At 42.4% G+C, this 22,814-nt stretch overlaps 1 protein-coding gene across 4 annotated transcripts in view; it reads left to right on the top strand.

Moving 5' to 3' along the window:
* Positions 1–1,125: 1,125 nt before the first annotated feature.
* Positions 1,126–22,814, top strand: part of TPK1 (thiamin pyrophosphokinase 1) — a 291,293-nt gene continuing 269,604 nt past the window's right edge. For all 4 annotated transcript variants that reach the window (XR_013960388.1, XR_013960389.1, XM_080664317.1 and 1 more), the window contains exons 1-2: positions 1,126–1,241; positions 1,612–1,670. Coding sequence is in view for 2 of the 4 variants with exons in the window: in XM_080664318.1 (XP_080520444.1) it covers positions 1,188–1,241; positions 1,612–1,670 (113 nt within the window). In the remaining 2 variants the exon portion in view is untranslated. The remainder of the gene's footprint in view (positions 1,242–1,611; positions 1,671–22,814) is intronic.

Below are 22,814 nucleotides of genomic sequence, written 5' to 3'. Positions count from 1 at the left end.
ACAGAGTTAGTTTAGTAACTGCTGACAGCAGGGGAAAGCTGAGCTCCATTTCATTTGTCCAGAGGTGATGGGGGCATTTTGCAGGGAGAATAAGGAAGGGGAAGATGGGGGAAGACTCTCAGTAGTGTCAGAGAAGTGAAAAATTACGAAGAGTTGGTCAGTGTGAATGCCATGAGGCCAGATCTTCGCCAGCTGACACCTATGAAAGTAAGGATTCTATTGTCCAAGACTGGGTGACAGACAGCCTATCCATTCTGATGATTACATTTCAAAGGAATGGCACTCAGGCCCTTGAGCATGAGGCTTCTGAGTTGTTAGAGATACATATTCACAATTGTAAGCCATTTGGGAAGTCAGTAGCCTACCATCAGGTGTTGACTAAAGAGGAATTTCTCCTGGCATCCCAGAGTTCTCAGCCAGGCACTTTAATAGGTGTGTGTGGGGTGTGTGTGTGTGTGTGTTGGGGGGGGGGGGGTAGGGGTGTGTGTGTGTGGGGGGGGGGGCGCTGTGTGTGTCTGTGGTCGTCCCAAGGACCGATTCAACGCTAATAGTAGACATGCAGGTCTCATCAGGTCTCTTAGAGTCGAGATTTGCACGCTTGTTAGGTGCTGAGGTTTGTACAGGTCGCACCAGTTCTTGGGACCACGATTTGTAAGCAACGTTAAATACAGGGGATGGGAACCAGGCTGGTCGATTCCGAAAACCCTGTCATAAATAAGAACCTTGTGCAAATTGCATTTAGCTGAGAAAAGGTAAAGAAAGCCAGGGAAGCATAACTGTTCAAATACATTTAAGATGGTTCTGAGGGCCAGGGATCCCTCCAACAGGTAAGGGTCCTGGGGGCAATGGTGGGGCAGCAGGATGGGATTTTTGCCCAAAGAGAGAGAACTGTTCGTGTAAAAAAATTTTCAGCCTGGCTACAGAATACCTCTTCACGAACTGCAAGTGGGTGGCTTAAAGTTTCTTCCAAAGGAAACTATGATGACAGAGCACTGCGCTGGCGAAAGCAGGCGGCGGGCAGTGGGCGCAGGAACCGCCAGGCACGCGCGGTCCCGGCCGGGAGCGCGCCTCGCCAGCGCCGCGGGCTCCCGGAAGGGGGCGTGGCTTCCTCGCTCGTCCGTGTACTTAAACCCGCGAGCGTCGGCCAAGCGCCGCCGGAGGAGTCTCATCCGATCGCCGAGCGGTCGATGCCCTCGCTCCGCTGCAAGCGCTCCGCCGCCGGTGGCTCCACCCGCCATTGTGTAAGTGCGACTGCCGCCAGCGCGTCGCCCGCGTCCTCGGCGCGCGGGCCCGGGGATGGGGTGGCGAGCGCGGGGAGGGGGCGGCCGCCCCTCGCTCCTCCAGTCCCCGGATGGTGGCGGGCGCGCGGCTGGAGGGGGCAGCCCCGTGGAGGCGTCGTGCCCGCGTGTGCGCCCCAGGCGCCTCAGAGACCCGCGGGGTTCCAGCCTCCCGCGTCCCTCTCGCGCGGCGGCCCCGTTAACCCCCGGCCTGTCCGCCCCGAGCTCGACACGCCGGGGCGCGGGGTTAAAGCGACCAAATGTACTGGCGATTTCGCGTGCTGTTTAATGTAGATAGACATTCTAACGTGGCGTTTTAATTTTTTTAATTCAGAGCCCTACCATCCGCTATGGAGCATGCCTTTACCCCGTTGGAACCCCTGCTTCCCACTGGTACTGTATGTTTTTCCACGTTTTCTGGCGTCATTGACGGGCTCTGCCCAGAGTCCTGAAGAGGTTAAAGGGACTGGACTCGGGCTAGACCCAGCGTAGTTTCCCGTCTGCCTCTGATTTCCTAGCTCTGCGCCCCTGGGCCCTTGCTCAACCTCCCGCGCCCCAGTTTCCTTGTTCTTGGCCCAGCAGAGTTGTAGGGAGGGTCAAAGGACTTGGTACCTAGTATGCTTTCCACCTGCAGGGGGTGAGGGGCAGCTTGCTAGCTGATAGGCCTCTAACACCTGTGAACTAATCCCCGCACAGCAGAACCTTCGGCATCAAAGGTGTAAGATCAGTCATTATTGCCTGTCCATTCTGCGAAGTGCCCGAGATTACCCAATCAAAGATTACTTAGTGGCTGTGGAAAATGTTTCAAAGATAAAACACGTAAGGATTTTTGTTACTTTGAAGTTTCAGATTATGTGATTCACGTGAAATGGAGGGAAGGAATGCATTGAAGCTAGTTGTCAGCAGCGGTTATTCTGGGTGTAATTGATTGGTGTGGTAATTTTGCAATATTAAACATTTTTTACTTACCAGTTATTGTTTGTGTTGTATAGAACTCCTCTATCAGTTTCATAATTCAAACGGAGTGCATCATTTTTTAATGTTTAAAGTTGTTTTCAGTAAACACATGAATTCATGGGTTTTGTTTCTTCTCATGGCACATATAAACTAATTACTAAAATTCTGCGAAACACCAAAAATATATTTTTTTGCCAATCTGACAGAAAACAAGTATAATTTTGATGCATTCACACCATGTGGCTATTGTTGTGTTGGCTGTTGTCATTTTTTTACTTGACAATATTCTAAGGGAAAAGACTACATATAGCCCCTGACTGTATAGTTAAGTATTGCATGTTTTAAAAATTCGTGTGGCACATCGGTTGAAAATCCCTGGTTTAAGGTATTGAATTTGATTTGAACTTGTCAGTTTTTCCACATCCTAGGAGACATGATACTAAAACAATCAAAGGAAAATAGTAGTAACAATAGGGGACACTGAGTCCTCACTCTCCAGTCATTCCCTGTGCTGAGTTGTTTACATATACTTTTACATCTTACTTACAGGTGAAGGAACCAGGGACAGAACTAGAATCTGAATGCAGATATGTTTGATTTGATGTGGTTAAGAGGTTGGGTGTTTAGACATTAAACAGCTTTTCAAAAGTTAAGCATTAGCAAACAAACATTTTGCAAATTACATTCCAGAGGTCTCAGTTGCCCAGTGTTGGCCAGACCAACAGCATTTCCAAGAGTAAACATTGGACCCAGGTGTCCTATTGATTTTCAGATTTGTTCCTCAAACCTAAGTACTTTGCAGACTGAAGTTTTCTGGTGTTTTCTAGGTTGAAAGAAGTGTGTAATAGAGAGATGCCTGCTGCATAGTAAAGTTGGGATCGAGGAATAAGAATCTTTGAGTTTAAATCCTAGCTTTGCCACTTAATAGTTATCCGTCTTGGTACAGTTGTCCCTCGTATCCCAGATAGATTGGTTCCAGAACCCCCCGACCCCCAGATATTGAAATCAAGTCCCCTATATAAAATGGTATCGTATTTGTCCTCTCCTATACTTGAAATCAATTCTAAATTACTTAAATACCCAATGCAATGTAAATAGTTGCTATACTGTATTTTTTAGAGAATAATGACAAGAAAGGAAAAGACTACATAGTCAGTTCTGACACAACAACCTAACTTTTTTTCCACCCTGAATATTGTTCTCTTCAGAATAATAAATTTGACCTGTAGTTGGTTGAATCCGTGATTGTGGGTACTGGAATCAACTGTATTTCAGTTTATTCTTCTGTAAAATAAGAATAGTTGGCAGGGTTATTAATGAGTTGTAATGCAGGTAAATCACTTAGCGTCAATAGTGATAAGTTGTTATAGTCAGCTGTAAGACTAACCAGAAAAGAAAGAGGTAGTTGAATCTCAGGATCAATGCTGAGATGGAAAAGATGTGGAGCAGTAATACTGTACGAAAGACAGGCAGTTGGCTCCTTCTGTGTTTATCAAAGGCTTGTTGGAGAAGGCCTGACTCCAAAGTCAGTAAGAACAGCACTGGAGGGGGGCAGGTAGGGGACTGTACCAACTGTGATATCCTGTGTGAAGTACAGATACCCTGAGACAGATCCAGCCCTCCTTTGGGGGTTCTATGTGATTTAGTGGTTCTCATCCCTCCTTTTTGTCCTTAAGGGTAAACATATGTACATAATAAGTAAGTAAATGCTAGAGGTTAAATTTACATTAATGGGATTCTCTTCATCAAACAGACTTTTAATATTTATCTAGCAGAGAAGTAGGTAGTTTTTCTGTTAATACTTCTGTGAACTATTTTGTAGGTATGATTTACCTGTAATGTTTTCTTAGATTTGGTATCCTGGGCACTCCAACAATTAAAATCAAGCTTATTTTCTTCAGAATAACATATTGCTGGGAGTACCAAAATGCTTCTCTCTTCAGAATGATCACTAGCTGAGAGAGAGAGAGAGAGAGAGAGAGATTTAAGATATTTTTTTTTGTTGTTTTTATAACTAAAGTAAGTGCTTATTATTTAAAGAAAAACAACCCAGGATGTGAAGTCTCTTGTAATTCCTCTTGTAGGAATAACTATTACTAACAGTTGGCATATGTTCTAGATATTGTTTTGACACATACACTCCAGCATATTATTATTCTTGTTTTAAAGAAAATGGATTCATATTATAAATTGCTTTGTAATAAAAATGGGGGGGGGGCAGCAGTGAGCGAAAATATTTAAATATTTGTATTACCAACATTATGTACTCTTTGTTTTTTTTTTCAAACAAAATAGAAATGTTCCTAAATTTAAAAGTCTACCAGAAATTATCATTCCAATTCGCAGTTACCAGAGATTATCACTCTAAAATGTAGAAAAGCACAAGGACAGCCCATCACCTGACATGCTCTTCTGCTCCCTCTAGGCCTCTCACCATTTAAATCCAGTGCTATTTTGGAGGCCCAGTTGGTGTCTGTCAGCCCCATGATTTCTTTGCCTACTCCAGCCTGTCCTCATCTCTTTCCCCCAGTCTCCATAGATCCTATGTGGGTTCTGTAATACATCATTCAACATCTAACTAGTAACCATCTTGCTTTGTTCTTGACTTTCCAGTGAGACTGTAAACTCTTAAACAGAAGCAAGTACATCTTTCACTTTGTATATCCACACACCTAGTATCAAAGGACAGACACTAACTGGTTGTGAGGTGCTCTTGTTAACAGAAATGCAAACATACCCTTTGATCCAACAATTCCATTTCTGGAATGTATCCTTATAAACTCACATAAATATGCAGAAATATCATGATCAAAGATATGCACTATAGATTATAACAATAAAACTAGAAATAACCTAAATGTCTATGAAGAAAGACTAGTTCATTTGAGTCTGTACTGCCTGTACAACAAAACAAAACAAAAACTTGGGATATCAATACATATGGACCATAAAAAGTAGTAAGTGAAAGAAGGTGCAGAAAAGGGCATAAGACAGGTCCTACCTGAGAGGCCTAGGCGGGGAAACAGAAGATAACCAAGTAGTTATCTCCATTTGCAAAGGAGATAACTACTTGGTTCAGTAAATGTGTTCAGTCCACTTAGGCGAAAGAGTATTTAGGCAAGTCTAGCAGAAATATTCTCTGTTTCCTGAATTCTGTATTTTTCTTCCATGCTTGTTGAATTTTTAATTTATAGATGCATGGAATTATGAATAGTGGACTCAGGTTTTTAATGCCTCGTGGTTAATGAATATGGGAAATCCTGTTCAGTATAGTATTCATACCATCTCATATTTCTGGAATTTAATTTCCACGGAAAATGCCTGATTAAGTTCACAAAAGGCATGATAGAACCTGAAGATGGGTATTAGCTTTCCCCAGTTTATCAGTGAGTAATTTCGGAATCCATAGGTAAGTTATACCTAGAGTTCTGACTCTTTCATAATGGTAAATGTACACTGGCCAGCTATGTAAGTAGTCTTTTGTATTTTGCAGCAAAGTTCTCCCAAGAATCCTAAATGATGTCATTCATCTGTACCAAACACAAACCTAATCTTTAATCTCTACTCAGCAAATCATAGTTAAGAATGACTTGGGGTAGACTTGAGTCACTTGCAATTTTTAAAAAATTAAAGATTAAAAATGCTTCAATATATAGTAGAAATATAGTGACATTTCTTGGTCACATCTCTCAACCAATTAAACATTCTTATTAGAAACTTCTGGTTTGGTCTCTACTCTAGAGCTGTGCTATCCAACACAGCAGCCACTAGCTACAGGTGGCTACTGAGCACTTGAAATATGGCTAGTGTGACTAAGGAACTGAATTTATAATTCAAGTGTAAAAACAAAAACTGCACGAAGTTATTTAAAAAGTTTTGTTTTGAATAGTCTATTAGTGTATGAGGGCAGCCATAACAAAGTATCATAGATGGGTGGCTTAAATAATAGAAACTTGTTTTCTCAATTCTAAGGCTAGAAGTCCAAGATCACAGCGTTGGCAGGTTTGGTTTCTTCCTTGGCTTGCAGATGACTGCCTTCTCGTTGGGTCCTCACTATTGCCTCTTGGTCTGTGTGTGACCTGTGTTCTGATCTCCTGGTCTTACAAAGACATCAGTCATATCTGATTAGGGCCATCCATATGACCTCATTTTACCTTAATTACCCCTTTAAAGTCTCTGTGTTCAAATACAGTCACATTCTGAGGGTAGGGTTAAGACTTCAAATAGGAATTTCGGGAGGACACAATTCAACCCACAACAAATGAGGTATGTTTACATTTCAGCTGTAAATTTTTTATTTTTATTTATTTTTTTAATCTTTATTGTTGAAAGTATTACATAGGTCCTCCTTTTTCTCCCATTAACCTCTTCCGGCCTGCTCCTGTCCTCCTCCCTCCCCTGCTCTGCCCTTACCACCCCATTATGTCCACGTGTTATGTTGAACTCTTCCCACCCACCCTCCCGTCTTCCCTCTAAGGTTCAACAGTTTTAAATTGTCTTGATCTATATTTTAGAATACTTATAATTACCAAATGAGGGAGATTTTGATGCCACGCAAATAGAATATGAATAAAAAGTGTCTTACCTGAAATCAAAATTTCAGTCTTACTTAGTCGCTCTTTTACTAGTATCCTATCTAATAAAAGAGTAATATGCAAATTAACCACCACTCCGCTATGCCCACAAGCCACGCCCACAAGCCACGCCCACCAGCCTATCAGGAGAGTGAATATGCAAATAAGCCCAACCAAGATGGCTATGGCCACAGAGAGCAGGAGGGAGGCTTGGGTTTCCCTGGCAATGGAGGAAGCCAAGCTTTCTGCCCGCCCTTGCCGGCCTAGGCCTCCACTCAAGGCTACAAAGTTTCAATGATAGAAGATACATAAACCCAAAGAGAAATGGCGGCAGCCACAGAGCTGGAAAGAGCAGGAGGCTAGGGTTGCCCCCAGTGATGGAGGAAGCCAAGCTTTCCCCACACCCTGGCTGGCCCAGGCCTCAGCTTAAGGCTACAAAGTTTCAATTATAGAAGATACATAAATCCCAATAGAAATGGCTGCCGCCACAGAGCAAGCAGAAGGCTTGGCTCTGCTCCAGGCTACAAAGTTTCAATTGTAGAAGATAAATAAACCCCAGATACCAGGGCCTCTGCTTGGGTCGCCAGGGGGCGTGGCCGGCCTGCAAACCACCACAGGCCCCTCGCCCAGGCCCCCCCCACGCCCCAAGGGAACCCCCACCCTGATCCGGGACACCCTTCAGGGCAAACCAGCTGGCTCCCACCCGTGCACCAGGCCTCTATCCTATCTAATAAAAGAGTAATATGCAGATTGACCATCCAACACACAAAATGGCTGCCCCCATGTGGACACAAGATGGCCAGCAAGGGAGGGCAGTTGGGAGGAACCAGGCCTGAAAGGGAGGGCAGTTGTGGGTGATCAGGCCAGCAGGGGAGGGCAGTTGGGAGGGACCAGGCCTGCAAGGGAGGGCAGTTGGAGATCAAGCCTGCAGGGGAGGGTAGTTAGGGGTGACCAAGCCGGCAGAGGAGGGAAGTTGGGGGCGACCAGGCCTGCAGGGAAAGGCAGTTGGGAGGGACCCAGGCCTGCAGGGGAGAGCATTTGGGGGGGGGGACCAGGCCTGCAGGGGAGGGCAGTTAGGGGGGACCCAGGCCTGCAGGGGGGGGCAGTTGGGGGGGACCCAGGCTTGCAGGGGAGAGCAGTTGGGGTGACCAGGCCTGCAGGGGAGGGCAGTTAGGGGTGACCAGGCCTGCAGAGGAGGGCAGTTAGGGTTGACCAGGCCTGCAGGGGAGGGCAGTTAGGGGAAAACAGGCTGGCAGGGGAGCAGTTAGGCATCAATCAGGCTGGCAGGGGAGTGGTTAAGGGGGTGATCAGGCTGGCAGGCAGAAGAGGTTAGGGGCAATCTGGAAGGCAGGCAGGTGAGCAGTTGGGAGCCAGCAGTCCTGGATTGTGAGAGGGATGTCCGACTGCCCGTTTAGGCCTAAACGGGCAGTCGAACATCCCTCGAGGGGTCCCAGATTGGAGAGGGTGCAGGCTGGGCTGAGGGACACATACCCCCGTGTACGAATTTCATGCACCGGGCCTCTAGTATATATATACAACACTAGAGGTCCAGTGCATGAATTCGTGCACTTAGGGTGTGGGGGTCCCTCAGCCTGGCCTGCATCCTCTCGTAGTATGGGAGCACTCGGGGGATGTCCGTCAGTCAGATATCCTTAATGCTGCCACGGAGGCATGAGAGGCTCCGGCCATGGCTCCTGCACTCGCCAGCTGTGAGCCCAGCTTCTGGCTGAGCAGTGCTTCCCCTGTGGGAGTGCACTGACCTCCAGGGGGCAGCTCCTGTGTTGAATGTCTGCCCCCTGGTGGTCAGTGTGCATAATAATGGCTGATGGTTCCACTGTTCAGTTGATTTGCATATTAGCCTTTTATTATATAGGATTATATAGGATTTTCTCTGTTGATTCAACACTTTCTGAGTATCATCTTTGATGGGCTACATCCTAGTAGATGCTATAGAAAAAAAGAATCGAAAAACTTTACTGTGAAAGATTTCATTCTACAGCAGGCTATTCAATACAATTAGAAAAGTAATTTCATAGTTAGTAATTTAACAATTTCCAGTAGCCTCATTAAAAAGGTAAAACAAGTGAACTTAATTTTAGTTATGTATTTTATTTAACCTAATATCTAAATGTTATTACTTCAACATGTAACCAGAATAAACAATTATTAATGCAATAGTTTACTTTTTTTGGTACAAAAACTTCCAACACCAGTATGTAGTTTACACTTTCAGCACATCTCAATTCAGATGTTAGATTTTCAATAGAAATGCTTGATCTGATCTGTATTTCATGATAATTTGTGATCCATTTTATCATAATATTTCAGATATTTTGTTTCTATTCATGTGTTCAAGGAGCTACTAATAGGCGCAATTTTGGAGTAAACTTGAGACACAGGGAATACATATTACTTTTTTAAGGAAAAGGCTTTTGAAACGGGTATTGGAAATAGAACTGGGACTAAACCCTGGGTTTTCTGACTATATATTTTTCCTGACATTGAAACCAAAACGTGGGCTGGTGGAAGTTGCAGACAAAAATGGTTAGCGGAACCAAAGTTTATTGAGAGAAGCCAGTCCTGGAAAAGGTGCAGCTAGGATTTCAGGAGCAGACCAGTGTCCAGAGTTTCCTTTTCATATAACAGCTGGGTGTTAAAGTGTATTTGTTCATGTGTAGAGCCCCACAGGGCCATAAGCCACGTGGGTACAGGGATGTGCTCCCCCATAGGACCCATTGCCTGGAGGGGAGAAGAGAGTGGAGGAAGCTCACACTCTTTTTTGTATATTTGCTTGTTAGCTCCTGATTGGTCCTTTCAAATAATTGTGCCTTAGCAACATCCTTGGGATTAGTTTATGTGCCTTACTATCTTGTGACTGGTTATGTGTAAGCTACCTGTATTTTTTAAAATGTTTTTATTGATTTCAGAGAGTAAGGGAGATAGAAAGAGAGATATGAACATAGATGATGAGAGAGAATCATTGATTGGCTACCTCCTGCATACCCCACACTGGGGATCAAGCCTGCAACCCAGGCATGCGCCCTGACCTCCTGGTTCATAGGTTGATACTCAACCACTGAGCCATGCTGACCAGGCAACATTTATACATTTTAAAGCTCATGTCTTTTGTGGGCACCCTTCCTTTCCCACCCAGTGGGGGTGTTTTAGTAACTCCCCTTAGTTGGGTTCTGGGTTTTACTCCCCCTAACCCTCCTATGGTTCCAGTCCCTGTCTACCTAGCTTCCCTCTGTCTCCTAAATATCAACATGGCATTTTTTTGTTTTGTTTTGTTACTTAAAGCACTGTAGCTGCTTTGAGACTTGTACAACTAGCAGTATTGTTTTTAAAATAATTTTTATTGATTTCAGAGAGGAAGGGAGAAGGAGAGATTAGCAGTATTTTTAAAGACACTTATCTCTGTGGATGACAAAACTGACAAAAGCTGCTGCTTAAGGATTGTGATTTATTTTTTTTTTTGTAATACAGGGCTGCCTAAGATAGCTAAGAGACAAGGTAGTGCATTTTTAAAAAATATTTTTTTAATGATTTCAGAGAGGAAAGGAGAGGGAAAGAGAGATAGAACATCAATGATGAGAGAGAATCATTGATCGGCTGCTTTCTGCATGCCCCCCACTGGGGATCAAGCCTGCAATCTGAGCATGTGCCCTTGACTGGAGTCAAACCTGGGACCCTTCAGTCCACAGGCTGACGCTCTAGCACTGAGCCAAACCAGCTAGAGCAATAGTGCATTTTTGAGCTTCAAAATTTAATCCTCTTAACTTTACTCTCCTGCCATTTTCTAAATTTAGAAATCCACCTTAGGTAGTCCTCAAGTGTCTTGGGTGTCCATGGGAAATTTACTGCTCTGAGTGTTCATGCGTTCCTTGATGTATGACTTGTTTGTTGGAATCCTTCCTTCTTATTCTTTTCAGTTTATTTCTAACTCATTATGACTTGCTGCTATGGACGAAAAAGGGCCACATACAAACCTGACTAGCTCAGGGAAGGCCTGTATGGCAGCCTTGCAAACTCAGAGACCTAAAGTAAAGGATGGTCTGAAATTAAAACTTTTTTTTTTTTTAACTAAAAAGCAGTTTATGGTGGGTAGTCATGTCCTATACTGGTATCTTCCCTGACATAGGTCAATCTTTTCCTTAACTGAGCCTGTCTGTTGTCTTTTGCATATACGATAATATCGTTGGAATATCAAAGTAATTTTCTTCTTTTTTCCGGACCCCTCAAAGCATAGTCACTGCTCTATGGAGACCACAGATCCCCTCGTTACATTTTTAAATTGTTGACCGTTAACTATCCTGTACTCACCTAAATAAAAGAAGTATAAGTCTATCATATTACTTTTTATCCAATCCCAGAGGTTTCCCTCACTTTGCTTTCTCCTGCCTCCCTAATCTATCAGCAATGGATTTCATGTAACCCATTTATGTCTCCTCTTTTGATTCTAATATATAAAACAAGGTGAAAAACTGCCATTCTCCTGAGCATTACATCAATTCATTGAGATTCTGCTTCCTGGCATTTGTTGATAGTTTCACTTAAATAAACTCAAATTCTTCACAGGTTTGAATGTTTCTTTCATTAACACTGCCATAACTGCTCTTTGTGTGTTTGATGTAGTTTACCTTTTCTCTGTATTTTACTTGATTTTGATATTTGCCTTAATTTTTGTTGTTCTTTTAATTAGTTTTATTTTATTTGATGACAAATATTTGCTTTGTCCTCATTGTAAATGGCCAAATAGTTTATTTTGTCTTAGTAATATCTCATTAATTCTACTAGCCATCTTTTCCCTATCATCTAAAGAATCAATTTCCTGTGTTTTGTATTAAATCTAGCATCCCCCCATCTTTCCACTTTAGCATTTTAATAGCTATATGCTTTTAGAAACTAAAGCTTCTAACGTTAGTTTAAAAATAATATTAATGTTTTTCAAAGAATTTTGTAAATTGATACTTTATAGCATTATCAGAAATAATGGTATTTTAGATGAAATAATTGAAAATATCAGTTGAAGTTGGGGCAGTTTTCATATTCACAATGCTAAAATGTTATGGCTTGATTACACACACACACACACACACACACACACACACACATCTTCTGTGGGTTTTGTTACATTAACACCAGATGTCTTTTGAGGTCTAAGAAAATGAGGTGTGTTGTGCTTAACTTTCCATCAAATGAACTTTATTATATATTTTTTCCTGGTTAAATCCATCAGAAATAGTTATTCTTTATAGGTGACAAACAGATGCTCAAACAAATGGATTTCATCCTGAGAGTATTTCTGTATCTTTATGGCACTATTGTGTTTGAAGGTTTCCATTTATCACAGTAGAATAGCTTCTTTTGTTTTTATGACTTCCAGAGAATTTAAGCATTTGATTTACTCTTAGGTCATATGTAAGGTTGTGGCTTCTGGCCCAGTTGCTGCTGTTTATGTTGAGGCAATTTTATTTTTCTTTTTTATAGTAGGAAAACTGCTCTTGCAGTTTCTTCCTAATCTGAGTAAAGTGGTGTGAGTAGTGAATCCTATGTATGGGGAGAGGACCTTAGAAATCCCTAGTGTTCAGGGCAGATGTATGTTCTTAGTTTCCCTTGAACATGGCTACTTAGCTTTTTTTGCTTGAACATGTTCAGTAGCTCTTTCATTTTGAGAAAACATATACTGGTGTTGGACAACTGTTTGTTAGAAATGTGTATTTAGAATAAGCTGAAATTGACCTTTAGTTCTTTATTTTCTTACTGAAATAGTACAGAAGACTTTTACTTGCTTTCCATTTAATTGCCCTCAAATATTGGAAAACCTTAACTAGATTTTTCTTACTTTTCCCCTCTTTTTCCGGGCTAAATATTGTAGTTATTTGTTCACCAATTACTTGTTGCCTGCCATGTACCAGGAATTGTTCTTGGCATTGGAAGACATGCCATCCATTTTTCTTACATTTCTAGCTCCACTACACCACTATTTGCTTCAATAATTCACTCCTGGAAAATCAGGTGTTCTTCTCAAGAATGCTTACTGGGTGCCTGTTTTCCTTTTTAAAAAATACTGTTTATTTTAGAGCAGTTTTACAAAAAACTTAGTGGAAGGTACATAGAATTTCCATATTCGTACCCCCTGGCCCCACACATGCATAGCCTCTCTCATTACCAATACCCTGCTCCAGAGTGGTACATTTGTTACAGTCTGTGAGCCTACATTGACAATTTGTAAGTTCATAGTGGACCTTAGGGTTCACTCTTGATGTACATTCTATGGGTTTGGACAAATATATACAGTAATGACAGGTATCCGTCATTATAGTATCATATAGAGTAGTTTCACTGCCCTAAAAATCTGCTATGCTCTGCCTCTTTCTTTGTCCACCACCCCCAACAACCACCGATCTTTTTATTTTCTCCATATAGTTTTGCCTTTTTTGGATGTCATATAGTTGGAATCATACAGCTGTAGCTTTTTCAGTTTTCTTTCACTTGGTAATATGCACTTGACCTTTCTCCATATCTTCTCAAGGCTTCATATCTAATTTCTTTTCTGGATTTACCACAGTTTATCTATTCATCTACAGAAGGACATTTTGGTTGTCTCCAAATTTTGGCACTTATGAAAAAGCTGCTATAAATATCTACATGAAGGTTTTTGTGTGGTCATAACTTTTCACCTCCTTTGGGTAAATATCAGGGAGCATGATTCCTGGATCATATTGTGAGAGTTATGTTTAGTTTTGTGAGAAAACTGTCTTACAAAGTGACTGTACTATTGCATTCTCATTATCAGTATCTGAGAGTTCCTGTTCTCATTTCCTCAGAAGCATTTGGTGGTGTCAGTGTTCAGATTTTGGCCAATCTACACTAATTAAAGAGAAACTGCAAATTAACCATCACTCCGCTACAGCCACCAGCCAATCAGGAGTGAGTATGCAAATTAACCCAACAAATATGGCAGCGGCCATAGAGCTGGAGCAAGCAGGAGGCTTGGGTTGCCCCTGGCGATGGAGGAAGCCAATCTTCCCACCCACCCTGGCTGGCCCTGGCCTCTGCTCAAGGCTACAAAGTTTCAATTATAGAAGATAAATAAATCCCAGGTACCTGCTTCCAGCTGGCCCTGGCCACCACTCAAGGTGGCGCTGAAAAAAAAAAAAAAAAGAAAAAAAGGAGGGGCTGGGAGCCTGGATCGCCAGGGGGCGTGGCCAGCCTGAAAACAGCTCTCAGCCCCTCACCCAGGCTGGCCAGGCACCCCAGCGGGACCCCCACCCTGATCCGGGACACCCTTCAGGGCAAACCAGCCAGCCCCCACCCATGCACCAGGCCTCTATACTAATAAAAGGGTAATATGCTAATTAGACTGGGAGACCTTCCAGGAGACCTTCTGGACATACTTCTGGACAAAGTCATGGTGGTGGGGCTGAGGTAGAGGCGGTTAGAGGCCTAGATGGGAGGGCAGTTGTGGGTGATCAGGCCAGGATGGGATGGCAGTTGTGGGTGATCAGGCTGGTGGGGAGAGGGGCCGTTGGGGGTAAGCAGACCAGTAGGGGGGCCAGTTGGGGGCGAGCAGGCCGTCAGTAGGGGTCAGTTGGAGGTGATCAGGACAGTGGGCGGAGTGCATTTGGGGGCGAGCAGGCCAGCAGGGGTGCAGTTGGGGGCGAGCAGGCCAGTGGGGAGGGAAGGTGGGGACGAGCAGCCAGCAGGGGGGGGGGCAGTTGGGGGCGAGCACACTGGCACGGGGGGCAGTTGGGGGCGATCAGGCTGGCGGGGGGCAGCATTTGGGGGGCAAGCAGGCTGGCAGCGGGAGGCGGTTGGGGGTAAGCAGGCCAGCAGGCACAGTGGTTAAGGGCAATCAGGCAGACAGGCAGGCAGGTGAGCGGTTAGGAGCCAGCATCCCAGATTGTGAGAGGGATGTCCAATTGCCAGTTTAGGCCCGATCCCTGTAAACTGGCAGTAGGACATCCTTCAAGGGGTCCCAGATTGGAGAGGGTGCAGGCCGGGCTGAGGAATACCCCTCTCCCCCGTGCACGAATTTTGTGCACCAGGCCACTAGTCTAATAGATGTGTAGTACTATCTGTGGTAGTGTTTTAATTTGCATCTCCCTGATGACATGTGATGTGGAGCATCTTTTCATATGTTCATTTGCCATTTGTATGTCTTTGGTGGTGGTTGTTAAAGTTTTGGCTCATTTTATAATTGGGTGGTTTTCTTGTTAAGTTTTAAGTGTTATTAGTATATTTTAAAACACAGTTCTTTATCATATGTGTCTTTTGCAAATATTTGCTCCCAGCCTGTGTGTCTTCTCATGTTCTTTTCTTTTTCTTTAAATTAAATTTATTGGGGTGACATATATATATGAAAGGCTAATATGCTAAGGGTCTGACCATCCGGGTGGATGATGTCACATAGCAACTCCTGGCTTCCTCTCCCTAGTGACGACTAGCCACCTTGGAGTTTCTTCAGCCCAGGAACCCGACTTGCTTTATAGCCAGATGGAAACCTTTCACACTTTAACCAAATGTCTGTGAAGTGTTTTCCCGTGCTTCATCTCATTTGATCCTCACAGAAGTCCTGGAGTAGGTAGATAGGAGACTCTGTGGAATCCTATTTTCTTTTCATTAGCTGGAAAATGGAGATTTAGAAAGCTTAGAAACTTGACCTGACTGAAAAGAAGTAAGACATGGTGGGCCTTGAAAATGACTTCAGGTTTTCTCACTGTGAAGAATATAATCAATCAATGCTGCAGTTAAATATTTTACCCTTTGTTCTCCCTACATGGTCTACAATAATAATCTGCTTTGTGTTGATATTTACTGCTGTGTTGCTGACAATTACCTGAAAGAGAAGTTTGGGTGCTTCACTGGGCTGGAAAAAGTTTAGCTAAGTCAGAAAGCAGGTCTAATTAAGTAAGTTTATTCTATATATATAAAAGGCTAAGTTGACTTGCACATGTGTGATACATATAAAGCTCTCACTGGCACCAGTTGCATGCGTGTGTTTCCATCTGTCATTGTCGATCGTGCTTTGATACTTATATTATAGAGAAAGGGCGAATAGCTATATTAAAATATTTCTTCTAATTAATTTCCTTTCAATGTGCATGAATTTGTGCACCAGGCCACTAGTTAATAAAATTAAATAGTGTACATTTCTATGATACATGATCTGTATATAGTATTGTGTGCCCACCACCCAAAGTCAAATCATCTTCTGTCACCATATATTTGGTCCTCTTTACCCTTTACCCACCCCACTTCCCTCTAGTAACCACCATATTGTTGTATCTATGAGTTTTTGTATGTCTGTTTTTCTTGTTCATTTATTTTCGGTTTTATATCCCACACTTGAGTGAAATCATATGGTTCTTAGTTTTTTCTTACTTTTTTACTTAGCATGATATTCTCAAGGTCCATCCATGTTTTCACAAATGGCAATATTTCATCTTTTCCATTATATATATGCACCACATCCTCTTTATCCAGTCATCTATCGAAAGATACTTCGATTGTTTCCATGTTGTGGTCTCCATGAATAATGCTGAAAAATCTAGACAAATTTGAGTCATCCAAGCCAGTGGTGTTTTCCATAACCAACTGTTTCGAATAAACATAACTATCAGAAGCAGTTGTATTTTCTTAATTCTCAGCATTTCAAAGTATCTCTTTGATAGATAAATTCCATGCAGCTGTAACAATGTTTAAGTTACTTTGAATGAGGGCTTTTATGTCCAGTGCAGTTCAGTGCCTCAGGCTGCAAACTCCTATGACTTGGGTTGAAGGATGTCTATACTTTCTTTGAAGGCCACAATAACATCTGTGATCCATAGACATATTTTCAGTAGCCCCTGGTCTCTGGCAGAGTGAACCAGAGCTGTGTGAGGAGAATCCAGGGTTAGGGGCTGTGGGGTCAGCTCAGAAGGCAGCAAACCCGGTTTCCTGTGCCAAGTCATTCCCTCCTACTGCAGAGGACATCCCTCTCTGGCAGACCTTTACCATGTTTTGGACATTGCCTTTGGCAGAAAAGTTTTAAGTTTAAATGAAGACCAGTTTATTAATTATTTCTTTTTTTAAATCTTAATTGTTCAGATTATTACAGATCTCCCTCTTTTTTCCCCCCAAAGCTCCCCTTCACCTGGTTTCCACCCCACCCCAGGCCCTCGCCACCCCACTGTCCCTGACCATAGGTACTGCATACATGCATATAAGATCTTTGCCCAACTTCTTCCTGCATGCCCCCGACACTCCCTTCCTCCCGAGAATTGTCAGTCTGCCCCATTTCCATGCCCCTGATTCTATTCCATTCACCAGTTTATTCTGTTCATCAGATTTTTTATTCATTTGATTTTTAGATTCACTTGTTGATAGATATGTATTTGTTGTAACTTTGTTGTTCATAATTTTTTATCTTTACCACCTTCTTCTTCCTCTTCTTAAAGTATACCCTTCAGCATTTCATATAATACTGGTTTGGTTGTGATGAACTCCTTTAGCTCTTTCTTGTCTGTGAAGCTCTTTATCTGACCTTCAATTGTAAATGATAGCTTTGCTGGGTAATCTTAGTTGTAGGTTCTTGCTATTCATCACTTTGAATATTTCTTGCCACTCCCTTCTGGCCTGCATAGTTTCTGTTAAGAAATCAGCTGACAGTCATATGGGTACTCCCTTGTAGGTAACTTTTTCTCTTGCTGCTTTTAAGATTCTCTCTTTGTCTTTTGCCCTTGGCATTTTAATTATGATGTGTCTTGGTGTGGTCCTCTTTGGATTCCTCTTGTTTGGGGTTCTATCCGCTTCCTGGACTTGTAAGTCTATTTCTTTTACCAGGTGGGGGAAGTTCTCTGTCATTATTTCTTCAAATAGGTTTTCCATATATTGCTCTCTCTCTTCTTCTGGCACCCCCATAATTCAGATGTCGGTACACTTGAAGTTGTCACAGAGGCTCCTTACACTATCTTCATATTTTTGGATTCTTTTTTCTTTTTGTTCTTCTGGTTGGGTGTTTTTTTCTTCCTCATATTTCAAATCTTTGACTTGATTCTTGGGATCCTCTAGTGTACTGTTGAATATCTGTATATTATTCTTTATTTCAGTCAGTGTATGCTTAATTACTGACTGGTCCTTTTTCATTTTTTTTTTTCTTTTGGCATTCTCACTTGGATCCTTGAAGGTCTCACTAAGTTCCTCGGAGGTTTCTAGAAGATTCTTGAGTAACCTTATAACTGTGGTTTTGAACTCTATATCCAGTAGTTTCTTTCTTCCATTTCTTACATTTGTGACATGTTCCTTTGTCTCCACGTTTTGGCTGCTTCCCTGTGTTTGTTTCTATGTTTGAGTAGCTGCTAAGTCTTCTTGAGTTGATATAGTGGTGTTGTGTAGTTGGTGTCCTATAGGGCCCAGTGGCTTTGCCTTCCCAAGTGATGTGGACACTCTTGGTGCACCCCTTTGTGGGCTGTGTGCACAGTCTTGTTGTAGTTGAGCCTTGACTGCTGTTGGTATCACTGAGAGGATTTGACCTCCAGGACCAGCTGTGTCTACAATGGAAGAGCTGCTGTGCAGGAGACACGCTTCTGGGGCAGGACTTGCTTCAGTGGGTCTTTGGTGCTCATTGGGTCTGCCCCTTGAGTCATCCAAGCCAGTGGTGTTTTCCATTACCAACTGTTTACTTATGGATGTGAAGTGTTGTAATCTGGTATGGTCTTGCACTGACCACTGGGTACACTGGCTCTTGGGTCTCCAAGGTGGTGGAAAGTCAGCCACTGCCTAGGGCTACCCAGCAGGAGCTACAGAAAGAATTGCAGATTTCTCCTCTTTGTATCAGGTTTGGAAGTGCCCAGATGAGGCCCAGCTGTGAAGCAAGGCAGGCTGCTGCTGGCTTGATTGCTTTGGGGCTCCCTGACCCAGCTGTTGTCTGTTTGACAGGTTTTAGGCTGAGAAAGGACAGGCCATTCATATGCAAAAGCTGCTGCGCACAGCTTGGGTGGGGTTGTAAATTGGGTAGGGCATCACCAGGGAATCACCAAGGCAGAGCAAACAGCAATGGCTGCCAGTGAGCCCTGCACTGGAGAGGTCCCAGCGCAGGAACAATGACTGCTGTGAGCACCCTCCATCTGAACGAAAGCCGCCCTCGCGTTCCTGTCCCGATGCCAGACAGTCTTAATTTCTCCCTGTATGTGTCTGGGTCCCCCAGAGTCTCGCCCAGAACTGGAGTTCAGAGCAAACGGGAGCTTGTATCTCCCTCTTGATTAAAAAAGTGGTGCACCCCAGTGCCAGCCCGTTTGCGCCTCCTCACCTCCTACCAATCTCAAGGCACTTTCTTTTTACCTCTCGTTATAGAGCTTCCACTCAGCCAGCTTTCCTGTGGTTCTGGATTATAGTTGTTCTGCTTTTAGTTGTAATTTTGATGTGGTTGTGAGAGGCAGCAAGTATAGGTGTTTACCTATGTGCCATCTTGGTTCCTCTCCACTTTATACAGTTTTTGTTTACCTCTTTGATTTCTGCTGTCTGTTTCTTGATCCAAATTACTATTCTGATAGGAACAATAATTGGTTTTGAAAAGTTCTCTATTGCCAATTTTCAACTCACCTGAATTAGTGTAACCTATTTCAGTGAGTCTGTTAGGATATGGCTGTAATAATTCCTGTTGATTAAAAGATCTCATGTGAAGAGAACGATGTGCACACCAGCTCATACTAATGCCGTTCATAGAAAATAGTGATCCAATTGAGGTGTGCATGGGAATGTGATGTTATATAGTTGTGAAAGGATTATGCGTACTGTATACATGAAATCGATAATAAAGTTACCCTTTCTATTACTGTTAGGTGGTGAGTTATTGTTTCTACTTGCCAGATAAGAACAATCCTTGAGATGAAATCTGACATTACATTTTTGCCCTTGAACTGTGTTTTTTCGAAGTGTAAATGCTAATGTTTAGTCATTGTTCTTGGTATCTAAGAGCCAGAGCTACTGATGCAGCTATTAACAGATACAAAGAAGCACTTAGTTGAGACAAGAATGCTTTAAAGATGGTTGAAGTCTATGAGGAATTTTCTGCTCACTTGTATTGCACTATGAGCTGCATAGGCTATACTTACTCATTTTTATCTATGTGTCTGCATAATAGCTATTTGTGTTTATATCATCAGCTTAAATATGATGATGATTAAGGATATTTGCAGAGAGCTTAGTGTACTAGTATACAAGGAGCAATATAGTTCTAGAATTTTGTACATATTACCTTATTTGCACAACCACTCTTCAGAGGAGTGTATTATTATTCCCACTTAGAGATGAGAATAGTGAGGTGTGGGGAGCTTGACTGTCTTGCCCAAGGCTATACACCTAGTAAGTGGCAGAGTCATGGTTTAGAACTAGGCAGTCTGGCTGTAGAGCCTGACTCATAAGCACTTTGCAGTACTGATTTTGTCTGTGCTCGGTTTGCCTGATGTAGTTTTATTTCTCTGCTTTGAAGGGTTTTCTAGCCTCGTATCTCTTCTCTTTGGCGCCACTTTAAACGTGGACAGTGAGACCACCACTGTCCTTCATTGGGAAAGGGTTTATCAGTTAGGAGTGCATTTGGGCAAAGGTAATAAAAAACTCAACTCACAGTAGGTTGAACAATTAGGGGTGTCTTTTTCTTAAGCCGTGAGACGTCGGTAGATAGGTGGCTCAGGGTTGGTGCAGCTGCTGAATTCTGTTGACAGGGATGAAGGTTTGTTCTTTGTGCTCTTCCAACCTTGCTGTGTTGGCTGTTGGCTTCATCTTGTTTCATGAAGGCCAAATGATTGTTGTGACTCTAAGCGTCAGAACGCATTTCAAGCAGAAAGTGGAGAAAAGGATGCAGGCATTTAAAAAAGAAAGGCAGCCAGCCTGGTCATCTTTTCCAGAATAGTCACATAATTGAATTTTGTAAATGCCATATTGGCCCACACCAGTTCCTGTGGCCATTCTTAGAGACCAAGCATGTGGGGTCATGTTGTCAAGACTGGATGACTTCCAGGAACCCCTGCCCAGTGCTCAGGATTTGGGATCATTGTAATCTTATTTGTAGTCAGTATCTGAGAGCTCTAGTCCTGGTGATAATTTCCAGGATATACTTGTCAATTTTTATCTCAGATGGAGTGGCTCACTTCCTTGAATGCCTTTTTCTTGAAGGCCTGTTGACAGTACTTCCAGGAGTCTAGTTACTTTGACTCTGGGATTTTACCTTGCTCCTTGCTTTCTACTCATTCCAGAGTATCTCAAATATGAGAGTCCTTGTGGATGCCAGTCTAGTCCTGGGCCATGACTAGAGGCCAGGCTTCTCTGACACTCTCTTTTGTCTCAAAATATCATCTACTTTAATATTTAAAAAATTATTCTGCTTGAGCTGCTTGTGTGGATACTTCATTAGTCTGTATTGAATCTTCCTAAAGCACTAGTTTCATTCATTGTATTCTTAATCGTTGATGAGGCACTACTGTGGGATAATTAGGGGGATTGATTATGTGCTAAAACATATAAAAATGACAGTGTCATGCCACCAAAGCTATGCTAATAGCAGACACATAGATACTTGACCAGTGAATGCTTAGGTAAGCTGAGAGCAACACGGTAGATAAATAGACATTCCCTCCACCCCAGGAGTAGAGACCCTGTATTATACCAGTGATTAGTGTTACTAGATAAAAAATATTTAGCCAATATTATATGGGAAATAGTTATATACTAAACATGACTTATTGTCCAAAATTCAAATGTACATTAAAAATTATTTGGTAGCCCTAAAATGTGTTCACTCAACAAATAGGTGATATAGAATGTTGCTGTAGTTGGTTAGGGCATAATTTAACTTTTGATCCTTATACTTACATTATGTTTAAATTTGTTTCTGAGTTTGTTGTTTATGTCTAAGAGAAAGGATTATCTGCATTCTAAAGTTCAAGAGAGGAATGGAACTTCAGATCAAAGAAACAGATAAAGGATTACGAGGTGACATCCCTTATGGAACTGATCGGTACACTTGCCTAAGCTCTTGGAGGCAATGCCCTGCTTGATTTATCTTTGTATCTCCTGTGCTAAGTGCCCTGCTACATATATTACATCTCTTTCATCTTTCATGACCTTAATACGTCTGAAGAGTAGTGGTCAGTTGTTTTACAGAATATCCCTCAATTTGCACTTGTCTATGGTATTTTCCCACAACTAGATTTAGGTAATGCATTTTTTTGGCAATTGTGCCACAGAAATGCTGTGCCCTTCTCAGTGCCTCATATCAGGCATGTGATGCCAATGTCTTATGGCTGTTGCTGGAAACCTTGTTTACACTTGGTTAAAGCAGCTCCTCGCAGTCTTTCCTTCTATAAAGTTACTATTTTTCCCTTCACAATTAATAAATACTTTCAGGTAGACACTTTGAATTTATGCACATATCCTATGTCTCTTTAAACTTTAGCTCACTGTTTTTGTGTCCTTTGATGAATTTTATTTGCAAGAGTTACTACTATGGTGATTTTCTATTTTTCTTTCCCCTTTTACATGTACTAATTAGGATTCTTGTGTAAGGAAGAGCTATCCCTTCTCCATTTATTTGTTTATTTCTACCAGCATGAACCCATGGATATTTTATTTTATTTACTTTATTCTATTTTATTTTTTATTGATTTCAGAGAGGAAGGGAGAGGAAGAGAGAGATAGAAACATCAATGATGACAGAGAATCATTGATTGGCTGCCTCCTACATGCCTCACACTGGGGATCGAGCCCGCAACCCGGGCATAGGCCCTGACTGTGAATCGAACCGTGACCTCCTGGTTCATAGGTCAATGCTTAACCACTGAGCCACGCCGTCCAGGCAATGGATATTTTATTTTGTTGGATTATAATTTGACACTATTATTTATTTTGTTGCCCAAATTGTTCTAGCTTTGACCATTGAGAGTTCAGATGGATGGGTTCCTGGGCTCTTTTGATATTTTCCTAAACTTTTTGAACATTCTTAATTTCTGGAACCAGGAGATGCTCT

The sequence above is a fragment of the Plecotus auritus genome (genome assembly GCF_963455305.1).
Source record: "Plecotus auritus genome assembly, chromosome: 4".
NCBI lineage: Eukaryota > Metazoa > Chordata > Mammalia > Chiroptera > Vespertilionidae > Plecotus > Plecotus auritus.
Note: the sequence above shows the minus strand (reverse complement) of the source record. Positions and strands in the feature narration are given on the sequence as shown.